Source organism: Cornus florida, unplaced genomic scaffold, assembly GCF_030987335.1.
Source record: "Cornus florida cultivar Cherokee Brave unplaced genomic scaffold, ASM3098733v1 CherokeeBrave_3.0.0_Hap2_Chr03, whole genome shotgun sequence".
In the NCBI taxonomy this organism is placed as follows: domain Eukaryota; kingdom Viridiplantae; phylum Streptophyta; class Magnoliopsida; order Cornales; family Cornaceae; genus Cornus; species Cornus florida.
In genome coordinates this window covers 16,052,565-16,080,025 of record NW_026775573.1, presented here as the reverse complement: position 1 = coordinate 16,080,025, position 27,461 = coordinate 16,052,565, and the positions used below count along the sequence as shown (strand labels likewise).

Sequence of the window (27,461 nt, the reverse complement as noted above, 5' to 3'; positions counted from 1 at the left end):
ATTTTCCTTCTGTATGATTCGAACATTATTGGATTGAATGAATTTGCAAAGATCTGTTACGTGTTAAAAATAATAATAAGAAAAGAAATATTAAGAATGACCTATAAAATTTGCACAATATCTAAAATTTTCACTTTTCCTTTGGCTGAAATTATTTTTTTTTTTTGGAACTCACATTTTCTGTTTGGTCAGAAGGAAAACAAAAATTTTGACATTATTTTCTCAACAAAAATAAATAAATAATAATGTATTTATGATAGTAACTAATTTGAATTGAGCTTAAAAATCCTCAAACATTCTGTCAGGGGAATGTCCTTGAGTGACTGAAAGCTTGGGACAAAACTAACTGCTAATTTCCCTAATCCAATACCAATAACCTCGAGCCTAGTAAATTTCCTTCGTTTCCGATTATAAGAAACCAGAGTACCAGCATTACTCGACATCAAGATCTGTCCATTGTTCCAAATTGTGATCAGTCGAAGTGAGGAACCTGGGATCCCCATATCCAACAGAGTTGTGGTTTTCAAAACGCAATCTTTACTCCAAGACGTAGCAACTCCATAAACTTTCATTGACCATATATCAAGCCGATGCCCGCGAGTTGCAAATTGTTCGTCCTCGACAGCTTCGCAGTAGCCCAATGAATAGCCCCGTTCAAACAAACCCCAACAAGAAGTGAGTACTGGGCAAACGGGGCATCTCCCAGATTTCTCCATACACCAGATGCAAGACTAAAAACCTCCACCATTTTATATACAATCACGACTTTGTAGTGGCCAGTGGCCGAACTCCACCCAAACCCATAAGCCACAAATCTCTCTCTTTGTCGGTTTTGGGTTTTGGAAGGGCAACATATTCTCCCGGAATTGGGTTGAGTATGTTTACATGGTAAAAAGTAGTAATCCGACAAACAGAGTAAACCATTGCAAGAACCCAACAATCCTAGTTTTAAATCGGACGACTTTGCCGGTTGAAGTTTTCCGAACCACAACGGTCCGTGACGTAGATGAGTGTCGTAGTTACGGACATGGTCCTGTAGTTCAACCAATGAAAAACCATTACGCGATGGGCACACAATATCGATGAAGGGTGATGTTGCGAGACGAACACTGTTGAAATAAGGGTCTAAGAGTAAGTTGAACCAACACACCTGGACTGTAAGAGGGTCCTGATTGGAAGCCGAAAAGAAATGTCCATGATGATGGAGTCAGGCAGATCCATTATGAAAAACCGCCAGTGTGTGAGATTGTTTCTTGCTGCTATCTTGTGTTTGGAATGAGAGGATTTTATAGGTCCGATTGGTTAGCCTCAAGTTACTAAAAAGGAAAAGAAATTTCAACTTTTTGAAGGTTTGGTTAGAACCTAATTTGTGTTAGAGTTTGCCTTCTTTAAATATATATATCCTTGTCTAATTATAAAAAACTCAGTAATTTGTTCAACAATTTTAGGGAAATTATTTTATTTTTTATATCAATAATTCTTGTCTAATTAAATTTTCTTTTATTACAAAACTCATAATAAATAGATAAATATGTAACTTGTGTTAAAGTTCTATAGAAACTCTTTTAAAAAATTATTTTATTTTCTTTAAATATATCATTATCTAATTAGATTTCTTTTTATTAAAATTCATAATAAACAGATAAATAAAGATTATATGTGATAAAGTTTTAAATAAAATAAAGTAAAAAATTTGTGGTAGAGTATTATAGAAATTATTTTATTTATTTTAAATATATTTAAAATAAATAGGTAAATGCAGTTTATATGTAATAGAGTTTTATAAAAAATAAAATAGCTAATTTGTGGTAGAATTTTATAAAAATTATTTTATTTTATTTAAATATATTTATGTCTAATTAGATTTTATTTTATTATAAAACTCATAATAAATAGATAACTTGATAAAGTTTTATAGAAAATAAAATAACTAATTTGTGGTAAATTTTATACAAATTATTTTATTTTCTTTAAATATATTCTTTTTTAATTAGATTTTCTTTTATTAAAAAAACTCATAATAAATAGATAAATAGGTAATATGTGTTAGAGTTTTATAGAAACTCTTTTAAAAACTCTTTTAATATCAATTAATAAATATTTTTTTAATATTAATATTTATTCTGTAATTAGATTTTCTTTTATTAAAAAACTCATAATAAAAGTTAATTTGTGTTAGAGTTTTAGAAAAATTATTTATTTTTTATATGAATTAATAAATATTTTTTTATATTAATAATTCTTGTCTAATTAGATTTTCTTTTATTAAAAAGCTCATAAAAAATTAATAAATAGGTAATTTTTATTAGAATTTTATAGAAAATCTTTTAAAATCTTTTTTTATATCAATTAATAAATATTTTTTATATTAATAATTCTTGCCTAATTAGATTTCCTTTCATTAAAAAAACTCATAATAAATAGATAAATAGGTAATTTGTGTTAGAGTTTTATATAAATTATTTTATTTTCTTTAAATATATCCTTATCTAATTAGATTTTCTTTTATTAAAAAACTCAAAATAAAAGGTAATTTGTGTTAGAGTTTTATATAAATTATTTTATTTGTTCTTTCAATTAATAAATAATTTTTATATTAATAATTGTTATCTACTTATATTTTTTTTATTAAAATCTCGTAATAAATTGATAAATAGGTAATTTGTGTTAGAGTTTTATAGAAACTCCTTTAAAAAATTATTTTATTTTCTTTAAATATATGCTTATCTAATTAGATTTCCTTTTATTAAAAAACTCATAATGAATAGATAAATACAGTTTATATGTGATAGAGTTTTAAATGAAATAAAATAGGTAATTTGTGGTAGAGTTTTACAGAAATTATTTTATTTTCTTTAAATATATTCATAATAAATAGGTAAATACAGAGGTAATTTATGGTAGAGTTTTATAGAAATTATTTTATTTACTTTAAATATTGTAATACCCCTAATTTTACAAAAGATAGTTCGGGTATTTCATTAATTGTTTAATTGCAATTTTTTTAATGGTTAATTGTTTAATTACTTGCTTGGTTGCATTATTTGACCTAATTGTGATTATTTGAATTATGTGTCAGTTTACTTGATTATTGATTTAGTTGATAGTTAACTATTTAATTGTTTTGTTTTAATTGTTATTTAATTAATTAATTGTTTTAATTTAAATTGTTGTAAATTGACGTGATGTAATTAAATTTATTTAGTTTTAACGTGACTATAGGGTTGGTTGAATATATAATATACATATAAGTAGCCGACATAAGTTTTAACCTAGATTGTTCTTTGGGCCGCGTAGGTCATGTTTAGGATTTAATTGAACTTAAGGTTAGTGGCCTATAAATATACGAGTAATATTCTGACTAGGGTTTTATAAAATTATTACGTTATAGTAAGGGCTGAAGGAATTGGAGACGGCTGGGAAGAAACAGAGAGACAAGCAAAGGATTCATCGGAGAATTTAGACGGACGTCGGTGTAAGGCAAGTTCTATCCTTATTCTCTCCCTTAGGCTTCGTGTTCTTTGCATTCCTAAATAATTTTAGGATTGATTTAATCAATTAAAACGTTTTCTGTTTGTGCTAAAACTGAAACCTATCTGTATGTGTTGTATGCTTGTAAACTTGTTAAAACGTGAACTGTAATTGCATTTTTCACTGTTTAAACCTATGTATGGAATGTAATAATGACTTAAACCTGGATGGGGAACATACTGGGATTGGGTTACAGTGTCTGGAAGCCATGGCAGTGAGGTTTGAAGGCTGCAGAAGTCATCAGAAGGAGAGAAGACGAAGCAGAGAGGGAGAAAACCGGCTCTCCCTTGGAGAGAGCCGGCTCCCTTTGATGTGGAGGCGGCTCCCAAGTGTGGGAGCCGGCTCCAAGGTCTAAAGGAGGTGGCTCCACATTTTGGGAGACGTCTTCTTTGGTGATTTTTTATTTTTCTTCGTTCTCCAGTCAGTTTTACATGCAGTGGTTGATTCTGGAGCTTGCAGTTGAGTGCAGGGTTGAATATGGAAGGTCTAATTAATGTACATGGATAGATTAAAGCTTCAGACGTGGTGTTAATTAAGTCTACTTGCTTAGAAAAGCTTGGAAAGTAGGGATTTAATCGGGAAGTTACACTGTGTTTAAATCTGTAAAGCTAGTAATGTTAACTCTTTTTGAATTAGTAATTTTCTGATACGAATGATATAATTGTAACATGTTTCACTATATACCATGATCATGTATCTGAATTATACATGTGTACGATGTGTTAGTGTTGACGATGCTAAGCTTTAAATTTAGCATTAACTGGTTTTGTGAAACAATCAAAATTGAGCATGTATATATACATACTGTAATTCTGTCTTGATGCTTGCACTAATACTATTAGTATCAACTGTTGGAGGAATGGACTTTGTTGATGTTTACTTTAAATGTCTGTAATATGGACTGTAGAGAGTTGAATGAGAATTTGAAATAATCCTATCATTATATCAGATTTTATGGAACAACCTAAACTGAGTAGGTTTGTATATATACTGTGACTATGTTTCTTGATGCTTACGTTATGACTGTTAGTATCAGTGATGGATATAAAATTGAACATGTTTATGTATATAACTGATTTTGTTTATTAATGCCTACACTATGCCTGTTAGTATTGATTAAGTAAAAGTTAAGTCCAATTGATTGTAGTGTCATGGCAACGACTAGTTGAGCGGTACTACCATGATACATGATGGATTTTAAATATATTGTTATGGTACCTCGATATAAGCTTGAGTCTCAGGATCAATAGTTAGGGAGCGTATATGCATTGGGATGCATAGCTAGATATGATGGTTGGAGGTGTACCCTGTTTAGGTTTAGGTACACATGCCCGTTTCGTGTGCGTTTTAGCATGTTACCTTTATTCAGGTTGAGACCGGATTGTAGTCCAGTGAGAGTCCTTTCGTGTGACTATATTTATATTTACAGACTACAGACTATTAGATATTGTGGAATTGTTTAGGGTGTACATGCGTATCGGGTTTCTGTTTGGATTATAATAGTATAGAACTTGCGCGTGGGCCTGATCCACTTCTATTTTTCAGGTACACGACAGTTCCAGACTTAAACGTGTTCGTGCTGAGCAGAGGTTTCTACTCACTTTACTGACGACGTAGGATTTCTCTCCAGAGTTTATATTAGGACGTTCTTTCAGTTGTTTTAATTCAGTTTGGATTTTTATTAGGGGTCCACTAGAGATGGATTCCCGAGTTGTTAAACTTATGGAGTTTTGGATTGTCAGTTTTTTAGTATTCAATTTTTAAAGGATTTATATTTAGTTTCTTTCAGCTTTTAATATTTATTCATATTTCACTTCGTATTCTGTGTTCGTTATAACATATTAATTATTTGATATCCCTTGGGTTTGGGCCTGGCCCTGATCAACCTGTATCTCGGATTCGAAGGGTACCACAAATATATATCCTTGTCTAATTAGATTTCATTTTATTAGAAACTCATAATAAAATGTAATTTATGGTAGAGTTTTAGAGAAATTATTTTATTTTTTATATCGATTAATAAATATTTTTTTATATTAATAATTCTTGTCTAATTATATTTTCTTTTATTAAAAAACTCAAGTAGATAAATAGGTAATTTGTGTTAGAGTTTTATAGAAACTCTTTTAAAAACTCTTTTTATATCAATTAATAAATATTTTTTTATTTATATTTTGAAATAAATTTTTAGATAATTTTAATTTTATTATGTAATTTGTTATTTGAATTTTATTACCTAATTTGGAATAAATTTTTAGGTAATTTGAATTTTATTAGGTAATTTGTAATTTGAATTTTATGAAAACTCTTTTATAAAAGTAATAGTTTATTAGATAATTTGAAATAATTTTTTGGGTAATTTGAATTATATATATTGAGGATATCACATACTATTCTAATCCATATTTCACCATTTCCTTGTTAAAATAAATAATTAAGTATTAATAATATTTATTTTTTTACTACTTAAAATTATAAGGGTATTTTTGGTAACTAGAATTATTTTATTTTTTTTCTTTTTATTCTATCCAAACTAACAAAATAATTTTTTCTCATTAAAAATTTCCTGCTAACCAAATATATGAAAACTTATTATTTTTTTTTTTTCACTTCACTTTTCATAAGAATTTCGGTCTAACTAACCACACCTTTAAGGAAAGTGATTTTATACGTTTGGAAGTGCTAGAATTGGATTAGGAAAGGGATTTGGAACGGCTTGAATTGGATTAGGAAAAGGATTTTCGAGTTTCTGTTGGAATAAAATAACACTTTTATCTAAATAACAGTAAAATAAAATATTAAGTATTTGGTGACACATTACTTTTTACAAATAAATTATTGTTTAATTTATTTTAAATACTTTTATTGCAAATTTTATAATTATATCTGATGTTACCATATTTGATAATAGCAACTTTAATAACAACTTTTAAAAAACGGGATTTAATTATTTTTATAATAAATAAAAAAGAATAAAATTATTTAATGATAAAGAATTACTTAAAATATTCAACATAATCAGTTTTAAAAACTACAAATTATAACTAAATTCAAATGCTTTATTCAACTAAATTTAAAACTTCTAATGGTTACCAAATACATCTAGACATAAATTTTTTTTAAATAAAAAAACTTTTAAACTAAAGAAGCAATTTCAAACTGGGTCTTCATAAATTTGGAACCCATAAAATTTTAAAATTGATGAATTTCACGAAAATTTCACCAAAAATTTCATAATTTGGACGAATTCTAAAAATATTGGAAGGATTTGAAAACGTCTTTTTTACCATTTAGTTTTTCAATTGTGGTTAAATACTAAGTATCTCACTCCACCTTGAGAGATTATATCCCTTTCGGTAAATAATAAGATATTTCTGAATGAATGACTAGTGAATGAATTCAGAAAAAGGAAAAAAACTATAGACAGGATAATTCATTTTCAAGAAAAAAAAAAAATAGCTAGAACAAAATCTTAAAAGAAAAAAATAATAATAAAAAATAAAAGAGAACGAGAAAAAAATAATTACACGTATATATTTCTTTTTACAACTATCTTGGTGAATGAATTATTTGTTTTTTTTTTTTTTTAAAATCCATTTAAACAAGGATAGTTGTAAAAATAAAAAATAAAAACAAAAAGAAACATATATATATATATATAGGGATAAAAAAAAACAGAGGGGGGGAAAAAATTCATTCACTCAAGGATAGTTGTAAGAATCGATCTCAGAATTCATCTTCTACATGGATTCTTTTCTTGTTTTTTTTTAACCTTTCCCTTTATTCTTTTCACGATTTTTTTCTAGCTCTCTCTCTTTTATTTATTTATTTATTTATTTTTTCAGAATCCATCCATCTTGTGAATGGATTATACTATCTATATATATATATATATTTTTCTTTTTCAGAATTCATTCACATGGCACTAGTAATTATATATATATATACACACGCACACATTTTTATATGGATAGATTAAAAGGAGAGAGAAGAAGAAAGGTGAGATAGTTTAAAAGGGCATGTTTGTCTAAAAAAGTAATATTTGTACAGTCTCCTTAAAATAAAACTTAAGCAATTAATATATTTAAAACTAACCAATCCTAACAGCGACTGTGAAATGACAATGCTTGCACGATTGTAATTAGCATTCCTCAAAAATATTCCTGAAATTAATTATTTATTAATTATTTATACTGAATTTGGGATGAAAAGAATAAAAAATATTCAGGTGTTTTTTTTTTCTTTTCCGATGTCTCAAAATAATTTACTATTACTTTCAGAACCTTGACTCATACTTGACTCAATTGGGACAAAGGGAGCATAATATATTATACTAGTAAAATACCAATAATGCCTCAAGGAAGTTCACGGTTTTCATCCAAAACCAGTGCCTACAACAGTTGCTTTAGAGAGAGATGCATACAATTGGCCATTAAGATCACTGTGCAGGCCAAGTCTCGACTAGCCAACAGAACCCTAAAATGAAAACAAGAGCAGAGCTCTGTTTTGCCTTTGGATTTTGCGAATTCGAAGAGAGAAAGAGACAACCAGTATTAGAAATGAAGGGATGACGTGGCAACTAATTTCTTCTCCTCCTGCAATCCATGATCTTCACAAGCTCGTCAAGGCATGATTTTTACACGTTTCAGAGATGACACTAAACTCACAGAAACGAGAAGAAATTGGTCCCGGATTGCTTAAAGCAACCGAGGAATCTAGGGTTTCCATTATCGGATTCTCGGAAAACTACGCGTCTTCAAGATGGTGCCTTGATGAACTTGTGAAGATCATGAATTGCAAGAGGAAACTCACTCAGATTGTTATTCCCATCTTCTACGACGTCCAACCCTCCGACGTTCGCTCGCAGAGGTGGTGTTATGCAGAAGCATTTGCCAATCACGAAAAGGGGTTCGACTTGGAATCGGTGAGGAAAATTCAGTAGTACAAACTTTTCATTTGTTTGACAATTTTCTGAAGAAATACAGACATTTTCAAATAGCTCTGAAACCAAACAGAGTTTTAGGGCTTTGTTTGGTTTGTTTCAATATTTTGAGAACCAGTTTTTATTTTTCATAATTGAAAATCGTTAGAATTGTACAACCATACAAAGTATAATTGATTGTTAACGACTTTTTATATGTTTAATTGATGCTTAATGATTTTATTTACTTTTTTGGGGGTTTCTGTTTTTCTGAAGGAAAAATAGTAAAAGATGCACTTGTGATTTGAGTCAGAATTGTCCTCACCTGCAAGTCAAGTTTACTGTAAGTTGTTTTCAACTCTCAATCCCACACCAGTTCGGGCCTAATGTAAATTTTGATACAATGCTAAGTTCATTCTTTGATTATTCTCCTTCCTGCAAAGGGTCACTCTCACTTATGAGGCAGGTAACGGTTCATTCATTTCTTCATGAGATTGGAAATTAAAATTTATCATTTGGTGTTCGCCCGACTGTAAAAGATGTGAGTTGGTCAATGATTTTATATTAGTAATATCAAATGGTAGGTTTTGTGTCAATTATATCCCTTTCGGCTTTCAGATAAGGTACTAAATTACTAATGCATTGTCAAACTACTTTTTTGGAGTTGATATTGTGCCACACGCGAGGTGCAGGAACTATGATTCTTCCTCATATTTGTCATACTTTAATTTTTTTTTATAGGATTAGTTACTCCATTAATTCAAAAATGTTAAAAAAAGACAGAAAAGAAATCATTTTCTGATCTATATAGGTCAAGGTTATGCCCTGCTCCTCTCACGCACAAACTTTTCCTTTCATTTGATCAAACTGTTTGAGCTTTGACAATGGCAGCTTCCTGTGTTTACGATGTCTTCTTGTCTTTCAGCGGTGTTGATACTCGCAAGAAATTTACGGGCCACCTATTGGCCGCTTTGGATCGGCATGGTTTTAACACATTCAGAGATGACACTAAACTCACAAGGGGAGAAGAAATTGGTCCCAGATTGCTCAAAGCAATTGAGGAATCTAGGGTTTCCCTTATCGTATTCTCGGAGAACTACGCTTCCTCAAGATGGTGCCTTGAGGAGCTGGTGAAGATCATGTATTGCAAGAGGACACTCAATCAGATTGTTATTCCCATCTTCTATGATGTCCAGCCTTTCGACGTTCGGTCCCAGAGGGGTTGTTATACTGAAGCATTTGCCAGTCACGAAAAGCAGTTCAACTTGGAGTTGGTGAGGAATTGGAGGTTGGCTCTAGCCGAGGCTGCCAATTTGTCCGGTTACGGTCTGCAAAATGTGGCCAATGGGTACTTAATTCTCTTTATTCTTTTCAAAAAAACAATCTAAAACATTACAAGTTTGATCACTTAGTTTGATATTTCAGATCTTTGTATGTAAAAATTGCGTTTGGGATCATCAAATCAGCACTTTGGAATTTGAATTGGAGGAAATTTAGGTTAAACTTCAAACTAATATTGTTCCAATTCCAAAACGCTAATTCGATACTCCCAAACATAGCATTAGTTTCATTTTTGTGAATTTTTTTTCTCTCCTAAATGGTGGATAACAAAAAAAAAAAAATGGCAGGTGTGAGTCGACATTTATTGAGATTGTTGTTGGAGAAGTTGCAGATAAATTAAATCCTACATGTCTAAGTGTTGCGGACTGCCTAGTTGGAATACAACACCATCTTGAAAAACTGAGTTTGTTTCTTAAGTTGGGGTCAAATAGTGATGATGTTAGGATTGTTGCCATTTGGGGTATTGGCGGAATAGGTAAGACTACAATTGCTAAAGCTATGTATAATCGGATACATCGTCATCATGAGTTTGAAAGCAGTAGCTTTCTTGCAAATATTGGACAAACTTCGAAGCAACCCAATGGCCTTGTTGAATTACAAGAAAAGCTTCTCTGTGATCTCCTAATGGATGGAAATCAAAGAATAAGAAGCGAAGATCATGGAATTGAGGTGATAAAACGGCGAGCATGGAGTCGAAAGGTTCTTCTTGTTCTTGATGACGTGGATAACATCAGCCAAATGAGGGCGTTGGCCATAAACCGTGATCTGTTAAGTCCTGGAAGTAGAATCATAGTAACAACAAGAGATTTGTCTTCATTAAGTTCACTTCGAATGGATGAAGTGTATATGCCTAAGGAGTTGAATGAGGAGGAATCTCTCCAGCTCTTCAGTTGGCATGCCTTTAGGAGAGACCATCCTGTAGAAGACTATGAGATTCTCTCTAAGGAAGTAGTGAGTTATGCTAAGGGGCTTCCTTTAGTTCTTGAAATTTTAGGTTCCTTTTTGTCGGATAAAGCCGTACATGAATGGAGCAGTGAATTGAAGAAATTGAAAAAGATTCCTCATCATGATGTTCAGGGAAAACTTGCGTTGAGCTTCAATTCACTTGATGATGAACAGAAGGGTTTATTCCTACACATCGCATTTTTTTTGGTGGGAATGAACCAAGATTTTTCAATCAAAATACTAGAAGGTTGTGGTTTCTTCCCAGAATCTGGAATTGGTGTTCTATCTTGTCTTTGTCTTGTAAGAATTGATCAGCGTAACCGGCTAATGATGCATGATCTGATTCAAGACATGGCTAGAGAAATCGTCCGCCAAGAATCGCCTGAAGAGCCTGGCGAACGTAGTAGATTGTGGTATCGTGCAGACGTACTCGATGTACTAAGAAATAACACAGTAAGAACCCAATGCCTGAATTAATTACATATCTTGACAACGTGGGGGGTCACTGTAAAAATGCCATAGCACATGACACATCATGAAAGTAACACAATCTGGGATGTGAACCTATTTTCAATACCATGTTACACACAAAAACATACATATATCTATATATATTCTTATATTGGCAGCTTTTATTATTATCAGGGGACGAAAGCAATTCAAGGCTTATTCCTGAACTTGCCGGAATCAGAGAAGGTAAAACTAAATGCCAAGGCATTTACAAAGATGGACAGACTGAGACTGCTTCATCTCAATAATGTCCATCTAAGTGGAAGCTACAAACATATATCTGGAAGACTAGTATGGTTATCTTGGAAAGGATTTTCTTCAAAATATGTACCATCAACCTTGATTATGGATAATCTGGTTGCCATTGACTTGAGCTATAGCCACCTCAAACAAGTTTGGAAAGGAACAAAGGTATGAATCTATGATACTACTGTTTTTATCATCTGCTTCAAACTTAACTATATATAATGACATTCATGGAAATTTGTCATCTCTTTCTGTTGCTAACAGGTTTTGTGCAGATTGAAATACCTCAATCTCGGTCATTCCTATTTATTGATCAAAACTCCGGACTTTACGGGTTTCACCAGTCTTGAGGAATTGTTGCTAAATGATTGTACAAAGCTGGTAGAGGTTCACCAATCTATTGGATGTCTGAAAAATCTTCTTGTCTTGAATATGAAGAATTGCCAGAATCTTGAGAAGGTTCCCCTGAGCATTTTCATGTTGAAGCATCTCCTTTATTTCAATCTATCCGGCTGCTCCAAATTAGTTTGGCCAACATTTTTTCAAAGATCGCCACCTGAATCAAGTGTCTTGTCATTACAGTTATCAAGTAGCATCAGGGAATTATCTCTGAAAGACTGCAATATAACATATGTGCCCAGTGAAATTGGTAGTTTGGTGTTCTTGGAAATTTTGAATCTTGGAAGAAACAAATTTTCTAACCTACCAACTACCATCACTAGTCTTCCGAAATTGAAGTCCCTCTCTATAAACCAATGTAATCTGCTTGAATCAGTTCCAGCGCTTCCATTAAATTTATTGAGATTGAATGCAAACTACTGCACATCATTGCAAAGCATATCAATGGAATCAAAACTAGCAAAAGTACCATTCATGACTTTTTACGGTTGTCCCAAATTAGTGTACAATTTTACATATAATTTTAGAAGAAATCTCCTCCATTATCAGGTACGCCACTCTGCTTTGTTTTTCCTGTATATATTAGAAAGAAACCAAGCCTTATTATTTTAAAGGACAAATGTTGGAATTTTGATATACTACAAAAATTGCAGGGACTGCGAGAACAAGGTGAGTTTAATATTTTTCTTCCCGGGAGTGAGCTACCGAGGTGGTGCAACTACCAGAGGGAAGGACGTTTTACACGTTTTCTGGTGCGAAAGCCTGTAGGTCGGATAATACAAGGGTTAATTCTGTGTGTTCTTTTTACTAGCCGAGGCTTCAATCAAGACTATAGCTCTTTGGGATCAGTTCATGGCCGAAGATGTGATTTGTATCACGCAAGTTTTGAAGATCAGATGTGGCTCTCCTACATACCACTTCGATGCCTTGAATATAGTTTGGGGGGTTGCTATCATCCGTTGAACCACGGAGATGAAGTGGAGATTGAAATAAGAGCAATGATCAAGAGTTGGCGGTTGAAAAAGTGCAGGGTTAGTCTGGTTTATGAGGGCGATGACAAGTGTTATGAAAATGTTGCTGCTTCAGACGTTCTTCCAGTTGGTGAAAATGTGACTGCGGTAACGAATTCTAAATTTCTTGATGAGGGAGAGATGCATATAAATCCAACGGTACTTCCTCGGATTATAGAATGGGAGGTCCGTAGATGGATGTAATTAAAGAGGGTGAAAATGTTTTTGGCGCGCAAAGAAATTTTGAGAAAGAAGGAATGAAAGAAATTTTGAGAAAGAAGGAATGACTTGCCTGTCGATACGCGATTTGTATCGGTCAGTTTACATCGCGAATGTAACATTTTCACTCTCATTCATTGGTCAAATCATCTTATGATGTGTATTCCAAGAACATAAAAAGGTAATCTACAAGTTCCGTAAAGTCAGTGTGGTATAAGATGCGTGACAATTTGAATGATAATCTGAATTTTTTGTTTGATTTGCAAGTTCGAATTCAACCTAGCTAAAAAAATAAATTAAGAACGGTTAGAGGTTGGGTTACAGTTAAACGGTTCTTATGGTGGGTTGACTCAATTGAGTACTTTCAATTGGTCTAAGTTGTACTCCTAAATTAATGCATGGCAGTTTATAATTATTTAAGAATTATAGTATAAATTTGATTCACCAATTTGAATATAAGTTTTTTTTAAATAAAAGTATGGATTGATTTGAGATAAACTATATATGAGAATTATATATATATATATATATATATATATATATATATATATATATATTTACAGGGCAAGAAGAGTTAGAAATTAGATTAATAGATACAAAGAGTCGAAGATTCACTGGATTATTAACAAGTACAGTAGTAAATTTGTGTTTGTAAGAGTAATTGTATGAATAAATGTCATTTAACAAAATTGAAGTCTCCCTTAAAAATATTTTGGAACTTATTTGCCAGGAAAATGGAAAATAAAATGTGGAATTTCAAAATCAACTTAAATAACCAAGTTTTCATTTAAGAAACAAATTAATTGATTTCAAATTAACTTTAGGTCGAAAGCATGAGAAAAAATGGCTCCCGACTAATAAAGCAACCACTTCATTTAAATAATTTTAAAATAATTAACTTTAAATTTGTGTCAACTAATCACTTCAAATAACTAAATTACATGGGATAAACTGAAAAATGCTTGTGGTGTTAATGCAAGCATCAAAACAAAAGTTCACTTATTACAAAACAAAAAAAAAATACTTATATTAAAAAATCATTAATAAAAAATTATTATTAAATTTTTTTCTTTCAATTATTAATGAATCATTAATTCAACTGGTATAATTTCTTCTTTAATATGAAAGTGAAGAATTCGAACATTTATGAGTATGTAAACGTATTTACCTAACAAATGTATACATATATAAATTTCTCCCTCCAATTTTTAAACAAAAACCATATATATGCCTACCTTTAACAAATGCACCCCCTTCAACAGTTCCTTTTTATTCAAAAAGACTGATTGACCATTTATAGAGCGATGTGGCGCATTCTTATTGGTAAGTATACGAAATGCAGAAAGTGAGAACTGTACGTTACCGCGTTCCATGCCAATTCCACAATAATCTCGAAACGATTGGCACTTTCTTTCGACAAAACACTTCCCCCTTCTTAGGGTTTTAATACGCTAAATTTTCTTACGAGTTCTCGCATTTTCCTGGAAAATTCTTCATTCGTGGCGCTTCGTTTTCGTTCTTCTTCATCCTCGACCTCGATTAAAGGTATGCGTATCTATATCCATTCCCTCGACCATTATTTTTCTAGGGTTCCGAATTAGTTTTAGCTCGTACGATGATATCAGTGATGAACAGCAACGATTTTGGATTAGATCGAAAAGTTGACGTTAGTGGAGACGAGTCTCAATCGGAAGTTAGGGTTTCCGAGGACAATGCTGTTGTCGATGACAGCTCTGTTGAAACCACCGATTACAGTAGTGATAGAGGTGCTTTTGTAGATATGGTTGGCTCTGAAGAAATGAAGGTTTCACATGGCGTTGTGGGCTGTAGTTCTGAAACGGTGACTGATGTTGGTGGTGATGTAAGGGCGAGCTTGGTTTCTGCTGGGTGTGAGGGATTTAGGGTTTCCGCCGAGCATGCGAATCCAGCTCAGGAGAGTGATGTTAGTGTTTCTGGTGGAGATGCTGATGCCGTGGAGAGTAGTAGATCTGGTGAATCTAGGGTTCCAGAGATTGATTGTAGAGGGATTGATGAGGAAATGGAATTTAGGTTTTGTGAAATTAAAAATGAAGACGCCACACCGAGGGGGAGTGGCAATAAATTCCGTGATCGGAATGGTGGGATTGATCATTTCGGGTCTAGGATTGAAGGAGATAGAGTTACTTGTGGGGAGAAGGGGCTTGCAGAAGTGACTCATAGAGTGAGTGACCATAAATTTGATGTTTTCAATGGCGGGTTGGAGCATTCAGTATCGGGGGTCGGTAAGGGACTGGTAGAAGTGAGGAATTCAAGTGTATCTCAGTATGATTCAATGCTTTCAATGTTTGATGAATTTGCCGCAAATGAGAGTGGTAAAGCCTCGAGAACAGGGTCGCATGCCCTGATGGGTTATGAAAATGAAATAGGTGATATGGTTTGGGGGAAGGTGAAATCCCACCCATGGTGGCCGGGTCATATATATAATGAAGCCTTTGCAACACCTTCAGTTCGTCGAACAAAGAGAGAAGGTCATATATTAGTTGCTTTCTTTGGTGATAGTAGTTATGGATGGTTTGACCCGGCCGAGCTTATTCCATTTGATCCTAATTTTGCTGAGAAGTCACATCAGACTAATTCAAGAACTTTTATGAGGGCGGTGGAAGAGGCAGTTGATGAAGCGAGCCGGAGATGTGGTTTGGCTTTGGCTTGCTGTTGCAGGAACCCATATAATTTTCGGCCCACAAATGTTCAAGGGTACTTCTTTGTTGATGTGGTTGATTTTGAGCCTGGAGGTGTATACTCGGTGACCCAGATCAAAAAATCAAGAGACAGTTTTCGGCCAAGGGAGGCTCTTGCTTTTATAAAGCAGTTGGCAGTAGTGCCGACCGTTGATGAAAATCCGAGTATTGATTTTATTAAGAATAAGGCTACTCTTTTCGCTTATCGGAAGGCAGTGTTTGAGGAATTCGATGAGACTTATGCTCAAGCATTTGGAGTCCAACCAGTGCGCCCTTCTCATGAACCAAGAGAAACAGTGGTACAGCCTTTTAAGGTGCCATCTAGAGGTATTAACTAGTATGCTATTACTTTATTTACTGGTGGTGGTTTTGATGTTTCTTTCTTCTACCCTTTTTTTTGCCGGGCAAAATCTTCTTTTGATGCATTACCATGCTATATGCTGATCAATCAAACAATACGGAATTCATGCTCTGGGAAAGTAGCATCCTCATAATCCTACTAAAGGACATGACTTCTCTGAACTTGTTGCAGCTTCTCCTGATATTGAGGAGCACCTTTCCACAGCCACAAATATTACATTTTATAATAAGATTGTGCAAAGTGCATTGTGTTGCTTTCATATTTTTTATTGATTGTTAATAATAACTTTTGGGTGTTATATTATGTTGTTGTTGTTGTTCGGCACTACAAAAGTGAAATTTATATTAAGTTTCAAAGCTGAAGTATAGTGTAGAAATGGAGATTACTTGTTTTATTTTGGTGGAATAACGAAGATATAAAGCTTCATTTATTTCCTGTATAACACGATACAATAAATAAGTTGCTATTAAATGGTTTCTTCTATATGCATCATGGCCATTTACTATATTTTCTCTCATGCATGTGAAACACAAGCGGAAGATTACTTCCTACTCCCGGATCCACTCTTTTAGTAAAATTTTCCTATGTATGTATTTTTGTTATTTTTGGAATGATATTACGTTCTCTAAAGTTGATATGAATTTTTAATTAGATTCTTGTTTACAGGTATCATATTTTTTTTTCTATGCTAAAGGTTAATTGGTCACAAGCTAGGAATGTTCAAGAAGTGTCAACCATGTGCTTGAAATTACGAATTTCATTTTTAAATTATGGACATATCTAAGATGTATAGTATGTCAAAAACATGCCTAAGAGTGTGTAGAAGAGTCTGTATTAGTCATGGAGACAACTCCTTACAAGCATTAGCTCTTCTTTTATCAATATATAGTATGATTTTACTCATCGTACTTCATATGGAAATATGCTTGAGGATGTTCTAAATAGAAACTTTTATCTTGAATTTTGATTGAGCTCTAAAAGGTGGTGAGCAGCATTTATTCGATGTATTCTGATGCACAGTTTATCTCTTTACTTAAATTCTATTAAATTTGTGACATTTATGCTATGTTATTGTTTAAGTTGCTGTTACTTATTATTGTAATGACGAACTGCATCTTCAGTTTCAGTTTGTTTTGAAACAATTTTATATATACAAAAACCTGATACTTGCTTGTTCAGCTATCATATCCCTAACATGTGATGTCAGTGCGATTCAGACTGAAAATGGGGTTTACATCCCTTTTCAAATTGGCTATGGTTCCCTGGGCAATTTTGAGGCTGTTATGTGCATAGGTCCTACGTCAGTGATTTCTACCAAATAGAAAGCCATTGAAAAGATTATATGAATTACAAAAAGTAGAATAAGGAAAATATTAGTGCTTGTAGAAAAGTTGCTGGAGACCTTATGAGATCATTGTGTGAACATAAAAGTTGTTCATCTGTGAATGAAATTGCTTATGGGATAAAAGAAATTGCACATACTTTCTGTACTACTATGGGATCTTATAGACCTGCATACTAATTTTTCCCAAGATGTGGTTGACAAAATATTTCATAAATGTCAAAATAGGTGTGGTTGGTATGTTAACAGCTTTAAATTGCAAGAGGCAGCTGTGAAGCTTGCTATCCTCACTTACTCACACAATGAGTGTGGGTCAATTCATGAGTTAAAGAGATTCTATTATAGTCATCTTGAACATGGCAGAACCTTCCCACTAAATATCTGCTTGCCATAAATTCCATTGAATTATGGAGCAACAGATCCTTAGTTGTTGAATTTTGTGTTTAATAACAAATACCATTGTTTTTTTAGTGTATGGGATAAAATTGTACTTCACAAGATACATTTTAATTATTGAATGAAATGACAAATTTATGCAAAATAATAGCATAGTGGGAAATGAAATACACAACTAATGTTTGTTGATATGAAATGTCAAACATTCATCCTTTTAATATCTAAATTCAAACTAGAGCATATATATGATTTTTTTCTATTGCATTTATTAATAAAGTGCAAAAAAAAGGGTGAAGTGCAAAAAACACCCTTGTAGTTTCAAAAGTGTGCAAATAACACCCCTCGCGTTCAAATCCCACCCCTGTAGTATGTAAATTGAGCAAATAAAGACTCCTGACATCAAAAAGTGGCATGTGCAGGTCACGTGATAAAAAAAAAGCCTCTTTTATACAACTTTACACTTTTAAACTTCCCAAACTGCCCCTCTATTCTCAATTTAAGAAAAAAAAAACCATTATATGGATATACAGTACCAGTCAAGGTAATTTCTCTCTCTCTCTCTCTCTCTTCTTCTCTTTATGTCAAGTATTGAGGCGTGCCACAATCGATCATCTGATCGGCTTTAACATTCATTATCTAGGGCTGGGAAGTAGTAAGGATAAGTTTATCTATATAGATATATATATAGATATAGATATATATATATATATATCAAAAGTATTTGAATTGAACCAAAACAGAGAATCCAAAAGCTACCAAACACAGAATCCAAAAACTAAACAAATGGAAATCACATAAAAGCATTTGAATTGAAGCAAAACATAAAAAACACCAAAGCCCTAAAATTCCACATTTAGATCCAAGAAAGAGAAATTCATGACTTACCCAAGATAACGATGGCGCCAATCGCACTTTTCAGTTGGAAAACTAAGTTGTATAGAGAGAAAGCTTGGGGGAGAGAGAGAGGAGAGCTCAAGGGGTTTACAGAGCTGTTGTATAAGACAAATAAATGTATCTATATGTGAGTGTGTGTGTATACAAAAGATTGTTAACGGTTGCGATTGGCTCTTCCCACAAAAGAATTTGACATTGTTTTGTCTCGCAATGGGGTTGATCGGATTTGGTGAGATAAGAAGATGAGGATGGAAAGCAGAGCACTAACTCCTTCAATGATTCAGCACCTATTTTCTGTTTCATCTCTAACCCCAATCACCATTGATGCAATCTTTGACATATCTTTGGCTTTATTCTAATGCAAAAGATTCATCTTGTGCAATGGTATTGTGTATCACCGATCAAAAATAAATTATATCATATATATATATACACACACATTTATATCATAGCAATTGTACACACCCGTACATCATAGCAATTACCAATTTGATCGTTTAGGATGAAAAAGGAGGAGAGAGACACCAATTCGATTGTTTTGGTTGCTTTAGTTATTGTCGTTGATGATGATGGGTGTGCTGGGACTGTGGTGGTGGTTTGGTTTTTAGGGTTTCAGAGGGTGGGCTGGGACGGTGGTGGTAGTGGTGGTGGTTTGGTTTTTAGGGTTTCAGAGGAGGATGGTGGTTCTGTGTGTTTTGCCAAGTGATGGTGACAGTGATGGGAAAAAAAGTGATAAAACGATGCCGTTACCAATATGTTCCACTTATAGATATTTTTTATTATTTTTGTTATAAGAAACGTGGAGGGTATTTTAGTGTTTTTGCCTTTCTGATATTATTTATTTGACAAAAAGTACCCATTTGCTCAATTTACATACTATAGGGGTGGGATTTGAATACCAGGGTGTTATTTGCACACTATTGAAACTGGGGTGTTTCAATCTTTTATCTAAAAGGGAAAAAGATCCAAAAAGAATTGTTTGTTCAACATTCCTCAAGTTCAATCTGTATCTAACAAGAACTATAAATGTTACACACTATGTGTTAGTGCGTATTTTAGGTTTCAAATTTTAGTTTATTGTTTTTAATTGACATCAAATTGTCCTTGTGCTTTCTAAACATAGATCTCCCTGTTGGAAATGAAATAGGACTTCTGATGTGTACTATGTTATATCCTGTTGTATAGCTTAAGGTAGTAATAACTGTGATCATATGTTCTTGCATATCTGTAAGCAGTATTTTGTTTGGCTTGGCTTTGACCTTTGTTATTGTATTCTTTTTATTATTATTTTTATTTTATTTTTGACAAGTAAGATGATATTAGAAAGCGTTCAAAAAAAGGTATGCATCCCACAAAAGCTACACAAGGACCAAATAGGGCCTCTACACTCTCCCCCAATGATTTCAGCACTCCAATAGGAGTCTCCTCACCATCGAATGATCTCCTCTTCTGTTCCCTCCACAAGCACCACCAAATGCGATCATTAGTTTTTGGTGGACATTTACTGTGTCCCCCACTCTCTCTTAAATTTGCTAACAATTTATGGCTTCATAATTTTTAGGGATTTTAGTACGATTGTAAACAGAAATTGTCGAAAGAAGTCCTATGCGATCATCTTCTGTGATTCACTCATCAAAATTGGATTCAGTGAAATGCTTGCAGATAGTTAAGTGAAGTTGCATTTACCCATTGATTATGGAGGTGGTGGGTTGTTTTATTGAGTGAAGTGATTTCAAATTAAGTGATCACCTTTTTGGTGCCCCTTTTGACATATATGTCCTGTGAAGCCTTGATCGAATTTGTGATGTATCAGGTAGAGATGTTTTTAAAGATGCTTTTGTTATGAATTTTTTTTTTTCACCAGTTTTTGCTAATTTCTATCCCACTAGCAAAAGTGAAGTATTCTTAAGTGATGCTTTGAGTGTAATCTGAATCTGAATTAGTAGACCATATCCTAATTGAAGGTCTTTTAGCCTTGCCATTAGATGAGCTTGTTTCTCTTGGTTGCTTATGAAAGCTTTCCTCATTCTAAAGAAAGTTATTTTCTCTTGGCTTTTGAAAGCATGCTGGAATAAATGTAATTTTTTTTTTTTTTTTTTTCATTTTTTTGGAGAGTGCTATGTTGTATTCTGAATAGAATAAGTTTTAGAACTTTACGAATTTTGATTTGATAATCCTCAGTCTACACAAGTGATGATGCATAAGTTTCTCTCCCCACTCCTGATCATTTATGGTTAATTTTATTTCAGGGGTGCATCTTATGTTTTTCCCCATAATTGCACTCTGTTTTGTTTTTCTCACTTTTTTGTTTTACTTTCCATTTCCCTAATTGTTTTTTCCCACAATCTCGCTTATGGTATACGTTGAAGGAAAAAACTAAAGTAAGGTGCATTCCTAATGGTGATTTGATTCTTGTGTCATTTCCACTCGATTGTCCAATTTTTTTCCCAATGACAAATTTTTGTGTATTCCAATAGATTTTCCACTTACAAAATTAGAAGAGTAAGGTTTTTATATTATGTATGTAGCTGGGAAAATGTCCTGCTTATTCTATTTGTATAAAATAGTAAATTAACTACTATTTTTTTGTTTTTGTTTTCAATGATAATATAATATTATTCAGGCATAATGATACGTCCTTATGCTTGTACTAAGTGCCACAAAGATGGGAATGAGGTCACCATGTTCTGTTGTGGGGGTGAGATATCTACCCCCTGAATCTCATTCTAATGGAGCGGTCCACACCCCCAAAAACTGAAATATACCATAATGATGGTGGGGCCATTGAATAATGTTGATCAACACTACACGACGAAAAAAAATCATAAAAGAATTATGCCTACCCTCTGTTCTCTCATCTTTTTTGAATAGTTGATAGATGTGCAACAATGATAACTGTCCTAGCTCTCCTTTTCACCGGTGGTAGGAAAACTGCCAGCTTTGTAATCCATGAGCTGTCCTACTATCATCTGGTATTACAATTTTGGGTTGTGAGATTGAACTTGGTTGATTTGTTTAGAAGATGGATATCATTAATTAAAAACTATAGATAAAGAAACAACAGATTGAGAGTGCTGGAGCATAATGAGAGAGTGATAAACATCTAGAATTCGCTTAGCTTGGGAGCGACGCAACTGTTCATTTATATACCAATATATATGTGTTTGTGTGTGTATATAATATTTTCACTTTTTAACATATTTTAGGGATCAGTTTTTGGTGTATATGGTAAAAACTTGAGTCAATTGTGAGAATGTTGGTTTAAGTCCTAGAGTAACCAATCCACATAGGCCAGATGCAGGGCTAAGGTCCTTTTTTTTTTTTTTGGGTTAAATTCTAGGGATTCATTGTATAAGATAATAATGTATTCAAAATATTTAAATGATTTTATAAATTGATACGAGCCAAGAAATTGATACTTGCATTATAATTTTCGAAGGGATATCGTTCTAATTTTTATACATGATTGGATTAACTTAAGAAATTCCAAGAGAGCAAGCCTTCTATGTAAATATGTAAAAATAACAAGCACATATACAATGTATTTGCAAATGTATACTTTTGGGATGCGATATTTTCTTAAAAACTTGTTCGGATAGCTTTGTAACTGTGGTACATTAATAATAAATTTAGAAAAAATGGAATGAAGCTCGAGGTGTAGGTTCAATTCCTATTTGTTCATCTTTGTAATTTTTATTTTGTACTGCTTGTCCTCTAGTCCTTACTGTTTACAATAAATGCTACAAATGGTTGCCTACCATTCCACGAAGAAGAAATCATACACTTGGCTGCCTATCATTTGAAGGATAAAGAAACTGCGAAACACTTGCAAATTCATAAGATAAATTTGTATTGTTCATTCTTAATCATTTTAATTTGGATAAGCTAAATTTTTTGGTGATCTTTTCTTATTTTACAATAGTTTGAGCTATCTAATTCAGAGTAAATTGGTGATTCAGGCTATAAGCTGGTTTGGGCCTAAAAATGAGAACAATTAATCTGTCAATTTGAACAACTATGCCATGTTAGAATGTCCTGTAATCTTCTCTTTGGTATGTTTATAAGAAATTGGTGCTGTCTGACTAATATTAGTGATTAATTCTTCGAAACTGATATTAATTCAAGTATTTGAAAGCAACATATGAGATTCTGCGAACAATCTAGATTTGTAAAAAGTTCCTTTAGGTCCCAAACTTCTTTCAATTTGTCATTGACCAAACATTGGCTTTTTCTCAAAAGTCAAAAGCCTTGTGGTCAAGATGCATATTTGAGATAGCATTACATGTTATGACATCAAACTTGGGATAAAATGTGAAGCAAAAGTTATTGGGTTCTGAAAGAGATTTATTGTAAACTTGTCTTGTTGCACATCTGAAAGAAAAGATAGTGGGTGAGATTTGCAAGTCAAAAAGACTGAAAACTAGTGTAAGGCACATATGGACGTGTTTTACTTAATACAACTGTTTGGCTCATAATCATTGATAGTTAGATGTGTCCAGGGTTTATTAATAAAGTGGTGTAACAGAGATCGTGTAAGATTTTTAGTACTCTGAACTTCATGTGGTCATATTTTTTCCCAGTGCTGATAGTATGGTACAACCTCGAGATTGCTAATGATGAGCTGTGGTAGTCTTTGCTAGGCCAAGATTGATTGAGATTTTTTTTTCTTTCTATTTTTAAATTTTTTTTTTTTTTCCTTATTTTTTAATCTCTGCGCGGCTATTACATGATGAATTTCCCAGCATTCTTCCCCAACTACTTGCTGCCGAAGTTTGGTTGCTACATTTGTAATTTAGTTAATCTCAAGTCTTAAGCTTTCCTCATCCATTTGTTTGTTTTCTTGTACTGAAAAAAATATTAAGTTAAAAACTCTCTCTCATGATAATAATTATAATAATGCCAAGTTTTCTGGGCATGTCTCCTGCTGAATTGTTGTTATTGATGCATTCAAACTTGAGTTTTATTTCTTGAATCTCACATGCATTGCATGTTCTCTCAGAACTTGATTTCACCTCATTTATGATCACTGCGTCTTTCTCATAATATGGCTTTGTCATTTTGCCAGCTCCATTGAGTGGCCGACTGGTGATTGCAGAATCTTTAGGTAAGAAGAAAAATTCCACAAAACTAAATAAAGCAAAGGACCAAACAAAGAAAGACAGATACCTTTTTAAACGAAGAGATGAGCAGGATGAGTTGAGAAGACACCAAGTCCACCTAGGGCAACTTAGTTCCTCTTCCCAGACAGCTTATGTGGAGGGATCTTCAGCGTTAGCTGCTGGGGATTACGTGTTGCAGAAGAGAGCCCCAGCAGTTTCTACAAAGCCTCAGACTCCAATCAAACACGAAAGAAGTGTGACTATTGGCAGGGATGGCGCTTCAGCTCCAAGTCTGGATGTAACTGGTAAAGAAGCTGTAACTTTAGAGGAGAAATCTGCTGTTGCAAAATTTAGCAGCTCTCAGATAAATGCAAATAAGGTAGAGTTTGCTGATAATCATGCTCCTAATTTTCCTGTAGGTCAGAATCCAGACTACAACAGTTACCTCTTTGAAGAAAAGTCTTCTCCTGAAAAAGGGAAAGGCATTCAGCTCATAGAGAGCATTGGATCTAATGTATCAACTGGTCCTGCATCTGTGGGTGCTTCCAGTTTGCAAGGAAAAGGGGTATTCCCAGGTGTAGTAGAAAACGTGCGTCACATTTTTGAGCCAGAAGGTGAGGTGATGATGGATTTCAAACAAGATGCCCAGAGTGCTTCAAAGATTAAGTTGGTTGAAGGTTTTCAGCAATCTTCAAGTCTACCACCTACAGTGGAACAGTTGCATGGACGGGAAAGAGTTCAGGATGGTGGGAAGGGGGCAAAGAAGGTCAAGGTTCTTAAACGTCCTCTAGGGGAATTAAATGCTGAGAAATCTGCCTCAGGAGAGAAGAAGAAGAAGAGAAAGAAAGAGTTGGGCCCGGGAATGAGCTCTGACCGTAAGCGTATGACTACTGGAAATAGTGCTGCACTTTTGGGAAAAGTAGTAGGAAAATCTGATCAAGTTGGTTGGCCCCTCAGAGAGGATTTTCAGGTGCACCATCAGAAAAAAGTTCATGGGGCTGATAGTTTGTTGTTGCCTGATTCTGTTGGGACAGGAAACATTGAGCTTGAGCTTCCACAATTACTAAGTGATTTACATTCTCTCGCTCTCAATCCCTTCCATGGTGTGGAGCGTAACAGTCCTGCAATAGCGAAGGATGTATTTTTGAAATTTCGGTCCCTTGTTTACCAGAAGAGTTTGGCCCTTTCTACAGCAACTGAGGCAGAGTTGAATGAAGCTTGCACTGTGAAGTATCCATCTGATACTGCTGTCCCTGACAATTTTCAGGGTGAGAGTATTAGAGATCCTTCAGCTCTAAAACCTCGAAAACCTCCCGTCCGGCCTGATGATCCAACAAAAGGTGGGCGGAAACGTGGCCCATCCGATCGTCAAGAAGAAATTGCTGCAAAGAGGTTAAAGAAAATTACTGATCTGAAAACACTTGCTGCAGAAAAGAAAGCTGTTCAGAAGACTCCAGATGCTCCACGGGGAGATTTTAAAGAAACAGTTTCTCCAGCACCCCCCAAACAAGTCAGAATTGACTCTACCAAGAAAATAGAGCCTCCAGTAAAGACCCCCGAGCCCACAATGCTGGTGATGAAGTTCCCTCCGGGAACAAACCTTCCATCTGGTTCTGAGCTGAAGGCAAGGCTTGCTCGTTTTGGACCCTTAGATCATTCAGGGACTCGGGTTTTCTGGAAGTCCTACACGTGCCGTGTCGTCTTCCTGTACAAGCATGATGCACAGGCTGCACACAAATATCTTTCAGGAGGCAGTTCTTTATTCGGCAACGTGAGCTTGAGATGTCATATCCGGGAAATGGGTGCTTCTGCATCTGAGTCGGAACCGAGCAAGGTCCTAAAAGAAGACACTTCCGGTGAGACACCACAGTTGAGGGATTCTGCAGTTGAACAAAAACTGCCAGTAACACCTGCACAACAGCGACTACAACAGCAGACGGCAGTCCAGCTGAAATCGTGCCTGAAGAAACCTTCTGGTGATGAGACGGCTCCAGCCCCAGGTGGTAATGGTGGCGGTAGAGGGACCCCTCGTGTAAAATTCATGTTGGGTGGGGAAGAAAGTAGTAGGGGTGGTGAGCAATTGATGGTTTCTAATAAGAACATCAACTTCATCAACAATGCTACTAGTTTTGCTGATGGTGGTGCATCTTCTTCTACTACTCTTGCAATGGATTTTAATAGTAAGAATTTTCAAAAGGTCATTCTTCCACTGCCATTGCCTATACTTCCTCTTCCTAATGCTCAATATTCCAAAGCCCCAAATAATATGCATTATACTGACGTAGCAGTAGCACCCAGAATACCTCACAATCTTAACACGGTTAGCGCCCCAACAGCTGCGTTGCCTAGTGCGACCAACGTTGACATTGCACAGCAGATGCTAAACCTTCTGAGTAGGTGCAATGACGTTGTGACCAATGTGAAGAACATTTTAGGGTATGTGCCCTACCATCCTCTCTGAGGGTACTTTTAAAAGGGAATGATGGTACCAAAATCTGATGGTCAAATTTTTCTGAAGATGGTGCATTTTGCATTCAGTGGCGGCTTTTAAGAGAGCACTTTCTCTCTCTAAAAGTAAGGGCCGAATTGGACCCATTGGGGGTGGAGGAGAGAGAACACACGAATGGAGAGACACACGAATGGAGAGGGTGGTGAACAAAATGTCCTCAAAATATGTACTTCGTAGCGGGAATAACACCAAATGATGTACTGATGAAAGTAATAGTGATTAAGTTGCTTATGTTTCACTTGTGTGTCTTTTTTTTTTTTTTTGGTTTCTATGTGCTTTCGTTTAGACCTTTTATCTAGTGGGGACATTGCACGATATTTATGTTTTTTAGTCTTTATGTTATTATTTGTCATCATCGCTGAAAGTAAGTGATTCTCTCTTTCACGCGCGCGCGCGCACACGTACCTTTTAGATTATGTTCTAACTTCTAACCAAACAAATGCAAGGATGAAGTTATAAATGTTTTTGGGTGAGATGTCTTCCTGCCATCTTATTAAAAATGTTGAAGAGAGAAGGAAAAGTAATAAATTTGTGTAATTTTTTTTAACAGTTTGAAGGTAAATTGTAAAAACTACGTGAACTAACCGATTTATTTATTTCTCTAAATTTGTCAAAAAGTTTTACAGTGAAAACTTTCTCAAGTTTATCATTTTTTATTGTAAATGAAAAGATTTCCTTGCTTCAGTTTCCAATCACCATCTAACTTTATGTATTTAATCTTTTTAGGCTCAAGTGGTAAGAAACTCCTCTCTTAGATTCAAAATGTGCAAAAAAGCTCCTATTGTCAAAACTCCCTAGTGTTTGTTTTGGGGCAAATTGCTTCCTAATAGTCCATTTTGGCCTTTTTTTTTTTAAAAATCCCAAAATGCCCTCTTTTATTTTATGTTTTTTTCTCTTATCCGTTGTCTCTGTTCGTCTGTAAACTGCTCTGCACAGATCAAAATGGAATTTCTGTGCTGGACAAAGCTCGCCGGCGTCCATTATTTCCGTTGACTTCCATATATGTCAATCTCTCTCCAAA

At 34.1% G+C, this 27,461-nt stretch overlaps 3 protein-coding genes across 5 annotated transcripts; 2 read left to right on the top strand and 1 right to left on the bottom strand.

Annotated features, from left to right (window-relative positions):
- Window positions 1-568: 568 nt before the first annotated feature.
- On the bottom strand, window positions 569-1,221 carry LOC132301168 (F-box protein At3g07870-like). Its single transcript, XM_059798442.1, has 2 exons — window positions 1,151-1,221; window positions 569-1,109 (listed from the first exon to the last, which is right to left on the bottom strand). The coding sequence occupies exons 1-2, from the start codon at window positions 1,219-1,221 to the stop codon at window positions 569-571; spliced, it is 612 nt and encodes a 203-aa protein (XP_059654425.1).
- A 6,670-nt stretch (window positions 1,222-7,891) lies between these two features.
- Window positions 7,892-13,521, top strand: LOC132299677 (disease resistance protein RPV1-like). 2 transcript variants are annotated; one of them, XM_059796438.1, is made up of 6 exons: window positions 7,892-8,455; window positions 9,378-9,800; window positions 10,081-11,191; window positions 11,384-11,659; window positions 11,759-12,442; window positions 12,547-13,521. In XM_059796438.1, the coding sequence occupies exons 1-6, from the start codon at window positions 8,409-8,411 to the stop codon at window positions 13,105-13,107; spliced, it is 3,102 nt and encodes a 1,033-aa protein (XP_059652421.1). In that variant the 5' UTR covers window positions 7,892-8,408; the 3' UTR covers window positions 13,108-13,521. The 2 variants fall into 2 exon arrangements, with proteins under 2 accessions (XP_059652421.1, XP_059652422.1); XM_059796439.1 differs by having other exon boundaries at window positions 8,729-9,800.
- A 983-nt stretch (window positions 13,522-14,504) lies between these two features.
- Window positions 14,505-26,755, top strand: LOC132299676 (PWWP domain-containing protein 1-like). Of its 2 annotated transcripts, XM_059796437.1 has the most exons (3): window positions 14,505-16,166; window positions 23,898-24,236; window positions 24,351-26,755. In XM_059796437.1, the coding sequence occupies exons 1-3, from the start codon at window positions 14,738-14,740 to the stop codon at window positions 26,390-26,392; spliced, it is 3,810 nt and encodes a 1,269-aa protein (XP_059652420.1). In that variant the 5' UTR covers window positions 14,505-14,737; the 3' UTR covers window positions 26,393-26,755. The 2 variants fall into 2 exon arrangements, with proteins under 2 accessions (XP_059652420.1, XP_059652419.1); XM_059796436.1 differs by having other exon boundaries at window positions 23,898-26,755.
- Window positions 26,756-27,461: the final 706 nt, after the last annotated feature.